The sequence below is a fragment of the Trachemys scripta genome, chromosome 1 (assembly GCF_013100865.1).
Source record: "Trachemys scripta elegans isolate TJP31775 chromosome 1, CAS_Tse_1.0, whole genome shotgun sequence".
NCBI lineage: Eukaryota > Metazoa > Chordata > Testudines > Emydidae > Trachemys > Trachemys scripta.
Genome location: NC_048298.1, coordinates 124,913,287 through 124,931,864, shown reverse-complemented (window position 1 = coordinate 124,931,864; position 18,578 = coordinate 124,913,287). Strand labels below are relative to the sequence as shown.

The 18,578-nt window shown below is 42.7% G+C and overlaps 1 protein-coding gene across 2 annotated transcripts in view; it reads left to right on the top strand.

Moving 5' to 3' along the window:
* The window catches only part of LRP6 (LDL receptor related protein 6), a 202,185-nt gene that overhangs the window by 170,332 nt on the left and 13,275 nt on the right, over positions 1 to 18,578 (top strand). For both annotated transcript variants that reach the window (XM_034784364.1, XM_034784371.1), the window contains 6 exons: positions 541 to 743; positions 3,444 to 3,655; positions 5,078 to 5,268; positions 12,437 to 12,646; positions 14,287 to 14,412; positions 16,589 to 16,825. In XM_034784364.1, the coding sequence (XP_034640255.1) occupies positions 541 to 743; positions 3,444 to 3,655; positions 5,078 to 5,268; positions 12,437 to 12,646; positions 14,287 to 14,412; positions 16,589 to 16,825 (1,179 nt within the window). The remainder of the gene's footprint in view (positions 1 to 540; positions 744 to 3,443; positions 3,656 to 5,077; positions 5,269 to 12,436; positions 12,647 to 14,286; positions 14,413 to 16,588; positions 16,826 to 18,578) is intronic.

The window sequence follows — 18,578 nt, the reverse complement described above, 5'->3', positions numbered from 1 at the left end:
AATAAAGACAGAGGATGTTCTCTGGACCCTCACTCCCCCAGGTGTTACCTAGCATGTTTTATAGGTTGGAATGGGTGAAATGTCCCCCTGCTGATCTTTCCAGGCTTGAGCTCTACTTTACTGAGGATGCTGGGACTTGGGCTACAGTGCACTATAACTTTATTGCAGGCAGACTAATGAGCTAAAAGGATGCTGTAAAGAGACTTGGGGAAAATGTTTTAAATTGATAACCTGGATTTTGTGATAATTTCAACAAGTGTGTCCATATTCTTCCTTCTGTTTGCATTTGAAATTATCCTTGCTTTTTACATCCCCACACATAAGAGTTTATTTTAAAAGATAGATGCCTTTAAAGCCCTTCCAAAAAAAAAAAAAAGAAAAGCTCTGTCTGTGCAAATGTGTGTATGTGTGGGGAGGAGGAAAGGGGTAGTTTCTGGGGGAATGTAGGGTATTGATAGCTTTTGTGCAGTAATGCTAATACTGGGTACATAGATAACCAGTGTTTCTGCTCTGTATGTCCCCCCCCCCTTTTTTTTAAAGCTCCTACAACTTTCCTGTTGTTCAGTCAGAAGAACGCAATTAATCGCATGGTGATAGATGAGCAACAGAGTCCAGATATCATACTCCCTATCCACAGTCTCAGGAACGTCCGGGCCATCGATTATGACCCCCTAGATAAACAGCTTTATTGGATTGACTCTCGGCAGAACATTATCCGGAAGGCACAAGAAGATGGCAGCCAGGTATCCAGTGAGAGGAATTGCAAAGAGATGAGGCACTGTTTATATGAAGCAATGATTACATTTTAAATAATATAAATAGACAGACCTCCTGCTAGCTCCAGGTTCGCTGTAGCTGGTCTGAGCTGGTGGTGATGAGAATCTCAATAGAAATGGATAGTAGGATTCATGTAGGAAATACAGAGGGGGCAATAGTCTGTGCAGGGGAATAGAGTTGACTGGGGAAGGTACACTGACTTGAGAGTAAGAGATTTGGGACTGCATGCCAATGTGGTACACAGCTCCTGTCTGGGAGTTGGGGAGTTCTGGTGTAGGCATGAGGAGAGGCACACTGAGTGGGGTAGTAGACCAGTAGGACACTGGATGAGAGGCATGAAACAAAGGCCTTGGCTACACTTGCAAGTTACAGCGCTGTAAAGCCTCCCCCAGCGCTGTAACTCACTCCCCATCCACACTGGCAGGGCACTTACAGCGCTGTATCTCCCTGGGTACACCACTGCAGGTACTCCACCTCCCCGAGAAGCATAAGAGATACAGCGGAGTGGCTACGACTCACGGGTGTGAGTGTAAACACTTGCAGCGCTGTACTAATCACCTTGTCAAGTGGCCAATCCTCTCCATTGTTGTGACCGGCCGCAGGAATGCGGAAGTGCCGGTTTCAAAGCTCGTACCACAGAGAAAAGCAAACAGTTTGCTGTTTGCTTTGAGTGAGTGAATGAATGAGCACGCTCCAAAAAGCACTCTCTCTCCCCCCCCCGCACTCCCTGTCACACTCCACCCCCACCCCCGTTTTGAAAAGCACGTTGCAGCCACATGAATGCTGGGATAGCTGCCCATAATGCACTGCTCCCAACACAGCTGCAAATGTTGCAAGTGTGGCCACGCCACTGCGCTGGGCAGCTGTCAGCATCGACAGACTGCAGCGCTTTTCCCTACTCAACTGTACGAAGACAGGTTTACCTCACAGCGCTGTACAGCTGCAAGTGTAGCCAAGGCCAGAGTTGCAAGTGTCCCAGCAGCATGGAAAGGGAGCACATGATTGGGGAGCAGAGAGGAGGCATGGATGGGGCTGGCGACAAAGGGTGGTGCATGCAGGATGGATGAGGTAACAGTAATTGATTAAGGCTTATACAAGTGTTCATTCTCAGACTTTTAAAATGTTTTATTTATTTTTGGTGGCGGGGAATTGAAGACGTAAATGTTTTTTGTTAAAAGAAAGTGCAGTTTCTTAAGGAGGGTGTGGGAAGTGTGAGTTGGATTCCATTGAAATGCTTGATCAGCCTTCACTCCTATTTAGGGGATGTTTTTTGTGAACGTCTAAATAATTTAACATCCAAAACTACTCAAAAGTGCCAGATCTCTCCAGGACCAGCAAAATAAAACAAATGTGCAGTTTCTAGGCCAAGTGCTTTGGAAGATGTGACAAGCCAAAAAAAAAAGTTAGGCAAATTTTTCAAAAGTGCAAGACAAACTACTTTACGAAGCACCTCTATCCCCAGAATGTCACATTGAATTTACTCCAGGCTTTCTAGAGAGACTGTCGGAGGCTAAGATGTGGTACATGGAATTTCAGTTGGATCGATATGTCTCTAATAAAGTTGCCTGGGTGGGGTAAATCGGGTTTCTCACAGAGAAGACTACTTTGATCTTATCTGTGAAGAGATTTTAATTTCTTCTTAATAATTTTCTATACACTGAAGAGGGCCAGAAACGGGGATTACACGTGGTTAAAACACTTGAGTAGGTGGAACAGGGAAAACTTAAATGGGAGTAAAATGGGAATATTCCAAAGTGCTAAATTTCATACCTAGACCAAGGACTAGTGCTAGCAGATGTTCCCTCTACCAATTAGCAGGGTTCCTAATATGTGAGAAGGAAAATCACATGTGATGAAAATGATGGAGGATTGATGCAAGAGCTGTTGTCCAAGCCATCTGCTGGCCGCCTGAACGTTTCTTTTCCTGCTCATCGATCCTATAGACTGCTCAGGTTTAGGAATTATTGGTGACATGGACTTCCTTTTGTAGAGAGCTGCATATTCTGTATTCACGTTAGTCTATGTACTGAGGAACTGGACTGTCTAAGGAGTTTGGTTTATTAAGAAAAAGAGGATGAGAAGTGAAACATCAAAACCCCATGAGAAGTGAAACATCAAAACTGTGCCAGGCCAAGGCCTAGAGAGTGTCTTTCCCAGTGGAAACCTTGACTTTAGTGATCTAGCTGTCTTCTCTCTTAGAGTGGTTGGGATTTAACCAATGTAATCTGTTTTGGATTGGTGAATGAGAGAGAAATTTTCAGCAGACAATAATTGTCCTTTAAGGCATAGTACAGCCAGTCATACAGCGTCCACAGCCTCTCAAAACTCCTGGCACTGGTGAGTGTCGGTGCCACTCCCCCATCCACCTTTGATACCCCCACAAAGCCCAACAACATCATTAGTTCTTCTGGGCTGCAACCAAATGGTATGATTTCCATCCCCCTAAATCTGCCAGGGTAAGTGTTTTGTGTCCACTGCTCACTCTGCTGTTGCTCACCAAGGGACAGAGAGAGAGAGAGAGAGGAACAACTGAACATGTGTTCCCTGGTCTAGGATTATATTTTGGAGGCCTCCTTCTAACTTTGAACAATTTCACATACAGCAGATATAGCAAATACAATTCTAGGTGACACCCTGAATGTAATACCCTTCTGGTGATTTCCCAGAGCCTTACTGTGGTGACGAGTCCGGTTCCCAATCAGAACCTGGACATGCAGCCCTATGATCTGAGCATTGATATCTACAGCCGCTACATCTACTGGACTTGTGAAGCCACTAATGTGATTAATGTGACACGCTTGGATGGGAGACCAATGGGCGTGGTGCTGAAAGGAGAAGACGACAGGCCCCGGGCCATTGTGGTGAACCCAGAGAAAGGGTATGTAGTTATAATGTGGAATAGTAGGGAAAATCCAGCCCAGAGATCCTATTAATAAATCTTCTAGCTGCTGGCTACCCTTCATCAAAAAAAGGTAGCTTTGGAACTCTTGTGTTGATGCTAAAGGTTGAGACTTTAAAATTCTTAGCGTAAAATACTGTGAATTCTTCCACTGACTGGTAAAGGTTAGCAGGGTTCAATTATAGCCCTCCTGAGGATGAGCCTCGTTGGGGAGGAGAGGAGGTTTCCTTAGAGCATGGTAGTGTTGTGTAATAGAAGGGGAGAAGCCCAATACAGAGCAGGTCTTGATACATCTTTAAAATGGGTGCAGTGGGGGGCTCAGAGGGCTCACCCTCCCTCCACCTCCACCCCACTTGGCCCTGGACTGGAGCTAGAAATTTGACACTGTCATGAGGGAGAGGCAACGAGGCCAAATTTGAGTGACACTGCAACCCCATGCACCAGGTCACACCACCACTCACACAAATTTGGCTCTGCTGCCCCATAGATTTGAGGGGTGTTGCGACTCCATGTTTCTCCCCCGCCCCACCTTTACAGTGCTTTGGGCACTCGGCACCGGGCACCCCAACCCCTGGGAAGAAGTGGAGCAGGCAGCACCCCTAGTCCCCAGGAGCAGTGGAGGATTGAATCCAAGCTCTTGGGGCTTCCTGGGAAGTAGAGCTGCAGAAGGAGGATGGGGCGTGGAGCTCCCAAAACCACCTGGCTCCTGGTGGGGATGATGCTTTTCAGCCTGAGGGCCTCTCTGGATGAGAGCTCAGGGCTGGGTGTAAGGCAGGGAGACCATGGGGCTGGGTGCAGTGGGGAAAGCTGGAGGGGAGTATATGTGGAGCTGGGTGCAGGACTGGGTATCGGGGAGCAGCAGGGAGGGTGTGGGGCTGGGTGCAGGGAGCTCTGGGCCCTAGCCATAGGAGAATTCTGGTTATGTCCCTGCCCTCTTCACTCTCACTCTCTCTCACACACACACACACACACACACACACACACACACGCATCCTGGTGAAATGTAGGGCAAGAGACATGGCCCCATCCTGCCTAGAAACACCGCCTGTACAGATGGTCAGTTCCAAGGCAGTGCTAGCTGGCCTCCTCCCTTGCACACCCAAGCACTGAGAAATAGAACAAGCCTGTTTCCTGCATGTGTACTAGGCCCAGGTAGCCTGTTTCCCCTTCCTCCTATCCCTGCAGAGCACCTGCAAAGGGGAAGGGACAGTTTAGCCCGACATTGAAAATATTTGTTTTTCCCCAAATCAGTCATTGTATTAAATAGCTGCCTTCCTCCCTCCCCCTTTGCACAGTAGTGAGGAGGGATGTTTGTCTCTCTGAGACATTGTTAGAGAAAAAAAGTTAATAAAAACCTGCATAATTTACAAATCTGTTTGACTCTAACTATTCCTGTTACAGGTACATGTATTTCACTAATCTGCAAGAAAGGTCACCCAAAATCGAGAGGGCAGCACTGGATGGAACTGAACGGGAAATTCTCTTTTTCAGTGGCTTGAGTAAACCTATAGCCCTGGCCCTTGACAGCCAGCTGAGCAAGTTATTCTGGGCTGATTCAGAGCTCCGGAGAATTGAGAGCAGTGACCTTTCAGGTAAAGTAGAATTTACGTTTAGACATTCATTTGCACTATTAGTTGCTCAATATTAGTGCTGTTCACTTCAGTTTCTAGCGTCAAGACCTTGGTTAGCATCTCCCTCAAAGCCAGTTCACAAATAATCACTGCTATTTTTCACGAACATCACTTTTTTGGAGTACTAGTATCTTTCAAGCAAATCAGGAAGTGCCCAGTTGGTGAAAAATCTGTGCTATAGTGTTAAGTCAGCATGCACTAGCCATTTCTGTGCCTATGGCAACATAAACTATGTAATCCCTGAAATGTCTATGTCCTTGTACTTCAGATGCATGTCCGTTCCCCCATCTGCATGCGTATATGAGATATGAGAGTAAGAGTAGAGATTGGTGATGGAAAATAAATGAATTTGGTAGTATAATATTGCATTGATATATGCTCATTCATGATATAATAATGCTTTAGAATTCTGTAGTGCATTCCATCCAACGACACCAATTTGCTTTCAGTTTTCTATTTAAGTTTCATAACATATCTGTATAATAGGACAAGTAGTATTATTTCAATTTTACAGATGATTGGGTCTGAGGGTATGGCTGCACTTGCAGATGTAGAGCGCTGTGAGTTAAACCAGCCCTTGGAGAGTGCAGTAGGGAAAGCATTGCAGTGTGTCCACACAGTCGGATTCAAGCACATGGCATGGCCACATTAGCAGCTCTTGCAACGCCACAGAGAGCAGTGCATTGTGGTAGCTATCCCAGCATGTAAGTGGCTGCAAGGTGCTTTTCAAATGCAGAGGGGGGTGGAGCGTGACAGGGAGTGTGTTGTGTGTATGTGGGGGGAGAGAGAGAGTGGGTTTTTGGGGGGCTGAGAGTGTGTCAGCATGCTGTCTTGTAAGTTCAGACAGCAGCAGACCCCCCTCCCTCTTTCCTCTCCCTCTCACACTCACAGCAAGCAGCATTCCACACTAATCGTTGCTTTGTTCCAGAGCAGACAAGCATGCCGGCTGTCAAAAATGGAGTTTTGAAAGGGCATAGCCGCATTCTTGCAGCCAATTCCAAAACAGTGACAAGAGTGGCCACTTGACTTAAGGGGATTATGGGATGTTTCTGGAGGCCAGTCAGAGCGCAGTAATGCAACACCTCGGTCACACTGACGCTGGGGTGTTTCAGCCGAGGCGCACCAAGCGTTATGCTTTTCGTGGAGGTGGATTACCAGGAGCGCTCCAGCTGCAGAGTCCAGGCGCTCTAAGTGCCTTGCCAGTGTGGATGGGTTGTGAGTTAGGGCATCTGGGGCTGCTTTAATGTGCTCTACCTCACAAGTGTAGCCATACTCCGAGACACTGCAAGTGTAAGCAATTTGCCCAATGACACACAGTAAGTTAATGGAAGATTCAGAAAAAGAACTCTGACTCTTAATCACACTTAATGCATTAAAACATTGAAATTTTCGTATGATGTATCCTTGGATGACCTTGACCACCACAGATTCAGCATGATTTAACTGACATCTGAAACTTACTCATTCCTTGTTTCTCCTTTTGCATCTGTTATGTCAATTTTTAGAACACCAAAGTCAAAGGCTGGTGTTAATTATAAACCCACTCTTTTGTTTTTAAATTATCTTACTTTTAAAAAAAAAAAAAAAACAGCTGTCAGATTTTATGTATTGTTTATTAAAACCTCACCATTCCTTCCATAAACATGGAGAAATTTCTTTCCAAAACACTCATCTTTAGACATTTGTACTGCAAGATAAGTTACAGCAATTATCAGTGTAAATCCTAACTGCTGAGACAGATTGCTAGTTAAAGAATGCTGATTAATAGGCTTTTTTTTTTTTTTTTTAACTGAGAGCATAATTTTTCTGCATGTGTGTTCTTAAAAACTCTCTTGCTTCCTGGGTCTGCAGATGCTGCTACTCTTACAAAGAGAGACAGCGTGTTTCATATGGGATAGGATAGGAGAGAGGACAATGCTCCCAACAGATACCTGGGGCCCAGTTGTGTTTTCCTAATAATAGAAATCGCGTTGAAGTCGATTGGACTTCTCACATAAGTGAAGGCTCGTCTACACAGGGAAATGGACTGGAATAGCTTATCATGTGGACACTAGTTTGGAATAAAAGGTCAATATATTCCAGAATAATTAGTTTATTTTGGACACACATTAATTATTCTGGAATACATTGACTTGTATTCTGGAATTGTGTTCCCACACAGGCAGCTAGTCTGGAACGGCTATTCCAGTCAGTTTCCCCCTGTGTAGAAGGGAAGTAATGGCAGGAGAAAAGTCCTGTTAGTCATGTTTCATTCTTGAGCAAACCTGGATTTCTAAACCTTTAGGAACTTTCTTTATAACATTCCTGGTGGGACTAGTGGATGCTTTGTGAACTTTGTGGTCCCCACTTTAGGGTTTCTTGTTTATATGAAGGATAAATATCACGGTCTTGGTTTAGTCACATTTAGTAAATTAAACTCGGTCATAAATGTGGGTGAAAAACTGAGATACTTTAAGAGATTGAGATTTTTAAACTAAAAGTTTTTGCAATATGTTGAGAAATGTCATGTCGATCCCCCACCTCCTCACTGGATCATAAAAGAACTCTGTCCAAAAAAAGTGAAACATTTATTTTTGTAAAGGTCGACTTCAACAGTCACACTTCCCTTTCTCAGGTCCTCTTTCTCTGCATCTCCACCCCTTCTTGGCATCTCACAGCTAGTGTTCCCGCAACAGATGACTTATACTCATAGATTTTAAGGCCAAAAGGGGCCATTATGGTCATCTAGCTGACCTCATGCATTACACACGCCATAGAACCTCACCTAGTAATTTCTGCATCAAGCTGGATACATCCCTCTACATAATCCATCAGCATCTTTACTAGAGCCAAATTCATCACTGGTGTAGCTCCAGATAATGGAGTGAAAGTGCCGTCTATAGTTTAAAGCCACGGGGGGAGGATTCCTAGGTGCTGTGTCAGAGCCAAGTCTACACTACAGGCACTGTACAGTATAGCTATGGCACCATAGCTATGCCAGCATAACCCCACAGTATAGACATAGACTACAGCGAAAGATGGGGGGTTATCTGTTGCTGTAGGAACTCCTATTCCCTGAGCAACGGTAGCTAGGTTGATGGAATCATTCTTCCATTGACCTAGCTGTGTCTGTGCTGGGGGTTAAGGGTCAGCATAGTTGCGGCAATCATAGATGTGGATTTTTCACACTACTGTGGGCTGTAGGAAAGTCACTCTCTAGGTTTTAAGTGTAGACCAGGCCAGAATCTAGCAGCTAATCACTGAGACACCAGGCAAGCTACTTCACCTATCTGTGTCTCACTTTGCCCATCTTAAAATGGAGATGATAATTAGTTTAACTTATTGTAAAGCACTTTGAGAGCATCTAATGAAATACTATAAAAATGCAAAACATAGTTATTTATATTAATAAACATACACTGAAGGATAGAAAACTTGAGATTATGAAATAATAAAATGTTCAGGCATTATAATAACAACTTTTTGATCCCAAAAGCAAATCTTGGCCACTCATTCCTTGAAAAAAAATGGTAGCCTTTTATATGTGGTGGTTCACTGTCCTAGTGTCTTTTTTTTTTTTTTTTTTTAATGTCAGTTACTTTTTTGGGAAAGCATAGTGTTGTTGAACATGTTCACAAGCTATTGCCTGCTGTACTGTTGTTGTTTTGGTTTTTTTTAAGCTTCAGATAGAAATTACCTGAACACCCCAGAAGGTTTGGCAGTGTTTGGATTTGGATCCAAACATTTCAGCTGTGGGTTCTCTATACTTTTAGTTCCTGTGATGACAGTGTGTGAGTAAAAGTAATCATAAGTGCAGGGCATAATAAATTAATTGAATCTGTTTACAGGTCACCGAATTCACAGCGTAATTACACAGTGTAGTGTAATCTAAGTTTGGGGGGGGGGGGTTAAAATATAAGTTTCTAGCCCAAGAGTTGTGAAGAAAATAAATGTAAAAAGTCGATGTAAAGTGGTGCAGACTAAGTTTGCAAGCCATCTTCAGCAAGTATGAGACAAGTCTGAATTGTGCTCCCTTTCATCTGAATGGAATTTTAACTCTGAAATCTAATAATGACTATTTAAAAGTCAGTGCTGTTAAATAATTAAGTGCCTATCACTGTAGCTTAAACATTCAACTAATGTGCTTCTTCTGGTCGCTGTCGAGGATTGCTAATATAGAGAACTGAGAGGGAGTCTTCACTGGGAAAAACGGTATATTCCCTAACTCAAATTAACTAACACAAAATAAAAATCCAGTTTATAGTTTTCACACAAGTTTTCAGGTTGAGTTAGACTACGAGGGAGTTGAGGATTTACATTTTCCTACTAACCAGTGTGAAAACTACAACGTGCCTTGTCTTCTCTAGGATTTTACATCATATTAGTGAACACAAATCAATACCACCCCCTTTTTTCCCCCTGATGAAGACAGTCCAAAGAGTTCAAGCCCATGCACAAAACTTAAAATTGCTGTTGATCCTTTCCACAAGGGATGGGGGAGGGGAGTACTTCCCCTCCTCTTTGCCAAAAATCTTAATCACCTCATGAGAGCCAAAACCCCAAATTGCCTTATAGCTGAACCACTTGGTAATAACGACCATAATGTAATTAAATTTAACATCCTTGTGGGAGAGAAAACACCAAAGAAGCCCACCACAGTAGCATTTAACTTCAGAAAGGGGAACTACACAAAAATGAGGACTCTAGTTAAACGGAAATTAAAAGCTATAGTCACAAAAGTGAAATGCTTGCAAGCTGCATGGAAACTTTTTAAAAACACTATAATAGACTCAAATTAAATTAAACATATTTTAAAATTAAAAAACATAATAAGCAAATCAAAAATGCGTTACCATGGCTAAACAACAAAGTAAAAGTAGTGGTTAGAGGCAAAAATGCATCCTTTAAAATTGCAAGTTAAATCCTACTGAGGAAAATAGAAATGAGCATAAATTCTGGCATGGCAAATATAAAAATATAATTAGGCAGGCCAAAAAAGAATTTGAAGACCAGCTACCCAAAGACTCAAAAACTAACAGCAAAAAATTGTTAAGTATATCAGATGTAGGAAGCCTTCCAAACAATCAGTGGCGCTACTGGACAATTGAGGTGCTTAAGGGGTGTTCCAGGAAAGTACGGCCATTGCGGAAAAGCTAATTGAATTCTTTCACATCCTCTGCCGTGAAGACTGATGCAGGGAGATTCCCACACCTGAGCCATTCTTATTAGATGACAAAACTGAGGAACTGTCCCAGATTTAGGTGTCAGTAGAGAAGGTTTTGGAACAAATTGATAAATTTAACAGTAATAATTCACCAGGACCAGATGGCATTCACCCAAGAGTTCTGAAGGGACTCTGATATGAAATTGCAGAACTACTAACTCTGATGTGTAACTTATCATTTAAATCAGCTTCTGTACCAGATAACTGGCAGATAGCTAATGACACCAAATTTAAAATAAGGCTCCAGAGGCAATCCTGGCAATTACCGGCCAGTAAGCCTAACTTCAGTACCAGGGGTAAATTGGTTGAAACTGTAATAAAGAACAAAATTATTAGACACTTAAATGAATACAATTTGTTGGGGGAAGAGTCAACATGGCTTTTGTAAAAGGGAAATCATGCCTCACCAATCTATTAGAATTCTTTGAGGGGGTCAAAAAACAAGGGTGATCCAGTGGATATGGTGTACCAGCATTTGACAAGATCCCTCACCAAAGGCTCTTAAGCAGCCTAAGCAGTCATAGGATAATAGGGAAGGTCCTCTCATGGATCAGTAACTGGTTAAAAGACAGGAAACAAAGGGTAGGAATAAATTACCAATTTTCAGAATGGAGAGAGGTAAATAGCAGTGTCCCTTGGGAATCTGTACTGGAACCAGTGCTGTTCAACATATTCATAAAGGGTCTTGAAAAATGGGTAGACTGTCAGGTGGCAAAATTAGCAGATGATACAAAATTACTGAAGATAGTGAAATCCAAAGCAGATTGCAAAGACTTACAAAGGGATCTTACAAAACTGGGTCACTGGGCAACAAAATGGCAGATGAAGTTCAGTGTTGATAAGTGCTAAGAAATGCACATTGGAAAACCTAATCTCAACTGTGATGGGGTCTAAATTAGTCGTTAAGACTCAAGAAAGCGATCTTGGAGTCCTTGTGAATATTTCTCTGAAAACATCCATTTAATGTGTAGCAGCAGTCAAAAAAGCTAACAGAACGTTAGGAACCATTAGGAAAGAGACAGAGAGATAATAAGACAGAAAATATCATATTGCCTCTATATAAATCCATGGTTTGCTCACATTTTGAATACTGTGTGCAGTTCTAGTCACCCCATTTCAAAAAATATATATTAGAATTGGAAAAGATACACAGAAGAGCCTAGAGATGCCGGGGCTCAGCCCAGGCAAGCCCTGGTACAAATTAAGCATGGAATGCAGTCTACCTGTGGAACTCATTGCCAGGGGATGTTGTGAAGGCCAAAGCTATAATGGGGTTAAAAAAAATTAGATAAGTTAACGGGAACAGATCCATCAATGGCTATTAGCTAAGATGGTAAGGGATGCGGGTGTCCCTAGCTCCGGGTGTCCCTAGCCTCTGATTGCCAGAAACCGGGAGTAGACGATGGGATGGATCCCTCAGTGATTATCGGTTCTGTTCATTCCCTCTGAAGCAGCTGGTGTTGTCGAAAAACAGGGTACTGGGCTAGATTAACTATTGGTCTGGCCCCATTTGGCCGTTCTTATACCTTATACCCACTTTTTCTCTACCCTTCCAGCAGTTGGAACATCTAACTACTTCTAGAATGCAGTTATACCTCATCAGTACAGTACAATTTGCAGTACAAAATGAAAAAGTTGAATCAGTAACACATGTGGTACTATGGTCACTGTACTACTCGCTATAATATAAAATTAAAAACACCTTCAATTTTTTGGGTTACCCTGAAGCTACCTTGGAGCTTTCACTCCCTGCACAGGTGTGCTGTGTATATTGGGTATCTGGCTGCAGAATTTAAATCCAGACAGCTACTGAGGACATTGGACTGTGAGTGTGTATAAAATATACATATTTGTATCTATGTAAAATATGTTCATGATGATATCTCGGTCTCTTCCAATTGTTAAACCACAACCTCCTTTCCAAAGGGGCGAATCGAATAGTTTTAGAAGACTCCAATATCTTGCAACCCGTTGGGCTCACAGTATTTGAAAACTGGCTGTACTGGATTGACAAGCAACAGCAAATGATTGAAAAAATTGACATGACTGGTCGAGAAGGACGTACAAAAGTCCAGGCTCGTATTGCACAGCTCAGCGACATACATGCAGTGAAAGAGCTAAACATCCAGGAATACAGTAAGTACCATCCCCATTACCAAGAAACAATAGGGAGTGTGGGGTTAAGGGTGGGAAGTGGCGCAACAGAGGATTATTAATGGCATAGGGAGACATTTCTTCCTATGTCACTGATTTAAATCCACCCCAGATCAGTAGTGGCCAAAAGGCTGATAAGGGGCCTGTGTGGAGTTTTCTTAGTACAAGTCCTAGTGGATAGGAGACCATCACAAAAACCACTATCGTGGTTTGTCACTCAAGGTGTGTCTACACTAGAGCTGGAAGGTGTGATTCCCAGCTTGAGGAGACATGTGCATGTTAGCTCTGATTGAGCTGGCACACTAAAGAGAAGGGAAGCCATGGTGGTGCGAGCGGCTGGAGGGGCTAGCTGCCCTGAGTTATGATCCTGTCGAAGAGCCTAGGTACATACTTGGGGCGGCTAGTCCCTTCCCCTGCTTGCACTACTGCAAGTGCGCTTTGATTTTTAGCCCGCTAGCTTGATCAGAAGGAAATAGTGCAGGTCTCCGTGAGCTAGAAATTATACCTTCCAGCTCCAGTGTAGACATACCTTAATGGGCAACCTTATAGGTAGTCCTATGACAGACACCAAGGATTGAATGGATATAGAGACTAAAATACCATCAACCTGATGGAGGTTCCTTTGGATCAGGGCTGTGGCCCATTCATGGGGTGGAGTAGTGAAGCTTAGCTTGCCACATGCTTTGTCTGTTTAGAGGACTTCAGCCCCTTTCACCAGGAGTAAATATGCTCAAATAGTTTTTAAAGATTTTTTTTCAAGGGCACAAACTTTTACTAAGTTGAAATGAATGGGGGGATGGCTGGAGATGGGTGCAGCCAAGTGGAGCCACAGCCATCATAGAGGAAGCAATCACGTTAACATAAGTATGAAGTGTGCTTTGAACTGGAGAATTTTTTTAGGAAACTGTCTGGGGATATTAATTAAAGCAGACGACTACTGGCTTTGTTTGCCATTAATCACAGTAAATCTGTCAAGAATTTCAAGAAGAAACAGGGTATCCTTATTAAACATTAAAATGAAAAGACATATTTATCTAGAGCATATTCATTTGAGTTTTAGAGGCAGTGCAAATGCTTCAGACTTTGTAAATCAGAAAAGTTTGCTGCTTTTTTTTTTTTAATGGCTTAGAGAGAGAGAGAGAGAGAGAGAGTGCAGTATTAAATTCATGGTACCTTTGTTGTAGTCCTCCAGAACTAATTCCATCTTTCCCAAGAAACAACCTTTACTTTACCAGTTTTGTTTACTGTTTTTAAAAGGTTGCACTGCATGATTTTTTTTTTTATGATGCTTCAGATCACAAATAATTAGATACACTCTGGAGCTGCTTGTCCAGAAGGTTTTCCATTCGGGAAGGGAGAAAGGGAGGCAGGCCATTGTCATAATGAGCTCCATGCAGGTGAACCTCCTGTGTCCATGCAAAGCCCCACCAAAGCAAGTGGGTTCTGCAGAAGTGCACAGGATTTACCCCATCTGAGCTCATTATGGGATCAGGGCCTGAATAAGTAAATCTGGATTATTTTTTCCCCAAGCTTTACCAATTAATTTCTTCTCTCTAAATAATCTCAACCAGACATGTGGGTTTGAGGTTATATTGCATAAAGATCTTGTTTATAAATTACAGGACAGCATCCTTGTTCTCAAGACAATGGCGGGTGTTCGCACATTTGTATTGTGAAGGGTGACGGTACAACCCGGTGTTCTTGTCCGGTGCACCTTGTTCTGCTTCAGGATGAACTATCCTGTGGAGGTAAGTCCTTCCAGTTGTCTGCATTTCCTTAGTTGAGCCCCTAACATGTGGTAGGATGGCCTTCATGTTAGCCACATGCTTCAATCTGGGAGCAGTTCTGGAGGGGGAAAAGCCAGTGGCATGAGAGGACAAGTTGTGCTGCATGAGATGTCTTGAACAATGCTTTTTCACACCGAGTATCTGGTTACCATTTTGGTCTCTTCACATAGCTCCACAACTGAACCTGTCCCAGTGAATGTTGTTAATTAACTCTGAGGCGAGAAGGCTTTTCAATATACAGATTTCCATTTGCCCATAGTAACTAAAAGGACTCCGAGTTATTTCAGGTTATTTTTATTCAATGGTCTGTAATACCATCTGAGAAAGCTGAGCGGTTCCCCCCTCCCTGCCTGTGTTGGTGTGATATTTTCTATTTGACACACAGGTGGCTTTGAAAACAGCTGAAATTAATGGGGCTTGTTTTGTTTAACCAATGCTATGTTCTCTACTATTTTAAAGCACACCACAACGCTTTTGTGTGGCTTCCCCAGGACCACCAATGCTAAACACATAGCTCTTGGTGAGAGATATTTTTAAGTTAGCTGCTGCTAAAGAGCCAGCAGAGGGAGCACAGAGCACTGTTTTTGTGAACCTTGCCTAAGTGGCTTGTAAAAAATAAAAATCACGTTGGGTACAGTAAGACTCCAAAAGCCCTGAAAACCATTTGATAGAAAAAATTGTCGGAACTACCTCAGGCAGGTTCAATTTAGGGGCTCATAATTTTGCAATAAGTATAAATAGTAAGTACAAATGAGTTTTTCAGTCTACTTCTTGGCACCACTCCAGAGGTGAGTAATTAGCATCCTTGGCAGTATTCTCAACATACCAACGGCCAAGGACTGACTCACCCATGAGGTGGTGGCTCTTCTAGATGAGAATTTAGGCAGAATACGTGAAGGGAACTGGAACTTCTCTTGCCTTCGTTGTACCTGATCTGTGGCTAAACAGAGGACTTCAGTCTCTGGGATGTTGATTTGTCAACTTCTTGCCTCTGCTAAATTCACACACACACAGATTGAAAGCAAGAGGCGGAGGATCAACAGTTCTTGCACTGAATTTTTAAAATAGCAAATTGCTTCCCCAAATTGTTGTAGATTTTTCTGATTCTGGGATCTTCTGCTTTGTATACCATCTATCCTTCCTTCTTCCTTTTCATTTCCGTCTTCAAAATCATCCCATGCACACCATTCCAAACTGCAGCTGCCGGGGAGTCGTCATAGAGCAATGCAAGATGCTGCCTCTCTGGCCAGGCCCTGCTGGTTCCAGGAAGGAGAGGAGAGCTCAGGAGCTTCATTCTCTTTCTGTTGACATTTTGAGTGGATTTGCTGTAGCCAGCAAGGCGACATGTGGTCACCCAGTGGAAAAAGAACTAACATAATCCAGATATTTTCTGAGTGCAAACTTAATGTTAGGCCAAAAAAGGGCCTCTTAGTTTAAAAAAAAAAAAAAAAAAAAAAAAAAAAAAAAAGGCAGGCTTACTACATAAGATTAACAGTTACTGTAGTAAATGTTAAATAACTGCTAACAGCTGTGTAGAGATAGCAGGAGTTGACATAATGGAGCAATTTTTTTGTCTTTTTAAAACAAGTTTGACTGAACACAGTTATAGAGGGCACATAACTAGACATTGAGTCACAGCACGTCCATCTGCAGCACATTATATCCTTTTAATGTTTTCTATACAATTATTGTTGAACATTAAAAAGAAAGCGAGCCATTTTTTGTGTACACAGTCAGATTGCGGGAAAGGGGGGAAAAAAGGAAGAGAAACACTCTTCGCGTGTTGACTTCAAGTGAAAACCTTTGAAGACTTAATGAAGTACAAGGGAAGGGTATACTGTGCTGTTGGAAAGGGCGGAGAGGGTGGAGTATTGTCCTTTGAATTTTGCATGCATATGTTTCTTCATCCTCTCTTCGTTCCAGATTGTACTCCATTTACATGAGCCTGCACTCTGGCATATGAAGCTCAGAGCTGTTCAAATCACTGAGGGGTGGGAAATACCTTGCCTGGGGTATGTTTGTCAAATAGTTGGGTTCTCCTACCTCTCTCCTTTAAGATGTGCTGCTTGTAAATAGGGATTAATGATGTGTTCCTTTGGGTTTGTTTTTGCTTTTTTTTTTTTTTTTTTTTTCAAAGAACCCCCAACATGCTCCCCTCAGCAGTTCACCTGTTTCACGGGGGAGATTGACTGCATCCCAGTGGCCTGGCGCTGTGATGGATTCACTGAATGCGAAGACCATAGTGATGAAAAGAACTGCCCTGTCTGTTCAGACTCCCAGTTCCAGTGTGAAAGCGGACAGTGCATAGACAGCACCCTCCGGTGCAATGGAGAGGCAAATTGCCAGGACAACTCAGATGAGAAGAACTGTGAAGGTATAGTGGATGCTTGGAATTAGGCACTATCCTGAGTGCTCTATCAACCTAAATACCTGGCTCCTGGTTGATAGAGCACTAGATTAGGAGCCAGAGGGTCTTGATACAATTCCCAGCTTTGCCACTTGTTTGCTGTGTGAGCTTGGGCAAGTCATTCCACCTCTGTCTCAGTTTCCCCAACTGTAAAATGGGGATAACGAAACTGACCTCCTTTGTAAAGCACTTTGCAATCTACTGATGCTATTTAAGAATGAGATATTATTTTATTTCAAGCTCTAAAAATCTCAACGCATTGGTCTTAGTTTTGGTTTAATTGTATGCTGAGATAGCTGTTCGAATACCTCTTACTGACTAATGGAAACTGTGGGAAAACTAGATTCATATTCATTTATTATATAATATCTGACTACAATGGAATTTAAAGTGGGTGTGGGTGTGGATGAGTGAGAATGCAGACGGATGAGAGAGATGTCCTCCACCTGCAAACTCCAACAAAAGGCAGCATGCAGAGATGGTTATGGGGAGTAACCAAATGTGAACAGCCTCCAATTTTTGTAGTCTTAGAGGTTTTTTTTCTCTAAATTAAATGAATTTTCATGTTGGTTAGCAGTTGCTTGGAATCTGAAGTCCTGTGTCAGTAAAACAAGTGTAACACTGGTAAGCCGTCCTCCTCCATCTGACTGCCCTGCCAGTATGTCTCAGCCTTGGCCTGGAGGGGCTACTTCTGAGCGTGAGGGGATAGCCATTTTTCCACATCCATTCAATCAGTTTCCTCTTCTGAGGCCTTTAAAAACTTCTGAATCTAAAGGGACTGCTTTTAAAGTCAGTTGCTATTACGAGGGCTGAGAATACAGGCCCTAAGCCAGCATTCAGTTGGGAATGATTTAGGAAACTAATGACCTAGGCCAGATTTCAACAAGCTGACTGATTTGGAATGAAAGTCTCCATATCCACTACCAGTACTGCCAAAGTGATTCAGTCTTTCACATCATTAAATTCTGATTCTGTTGATAACTTGTTTCTAGGATGAGAAACTTCTGGCTGCAAAGTTTCAGATGGTTTAAAAAAGTCATACTGATATGGCGTTGTCCTGTCTGATTAGTATGAGAAAGAAAGCTCACTGGTTACTAATGAAAATAAGAATATTATTTCCGATATGTCACTGTTCAGGGCAGCTGTACCTGTATTTCCCCTCAGTGGTTCAGCAAGGGCACCCAACTCTTAACTTCCAGCTCCCTAGATGTCGCCTTTCTGGGCAGAGACCCACGTCTTACTCCATTCTGCCTGGCGTGTTTTCAGGCTGCACAGTTCCCTGCCTTTGCTATATATATTTCCAGCAAGGACAATCTGCTTGCTTCCTCTTCAGAGGCAGATAGCGGAGTGATTGCTACAGATTTAAGTTATCACATAGCTGTATCTAAGCGAGCTTACTTTATTCGTAAGGTAAAAAGCGTTACAGAGAAATCCTATTAAAAACAATAAAAGAGCCTGCATACAGGCTAATAAGCTTACCAGGCATCACCCCACCCTAGGGGTTTCCTTGTGGTTACAATTTCATCAGAGCTTCATTTCAGAACCAACCACACAGGTTTATGAGGCCTCAGTAGGCCAAGGCCTGCCAATCCTCCCTTGAGGATTGGGGCCCTCCATGAACCAGGAGTCCTGTCCATTTGCTGGATCAGGAAGAAGGCCCCGGAGTCAGCCGTTGTTTTGTTTTGTTTTTTTAAAATCCAAAAGTCTTTTCTTTGTCTGT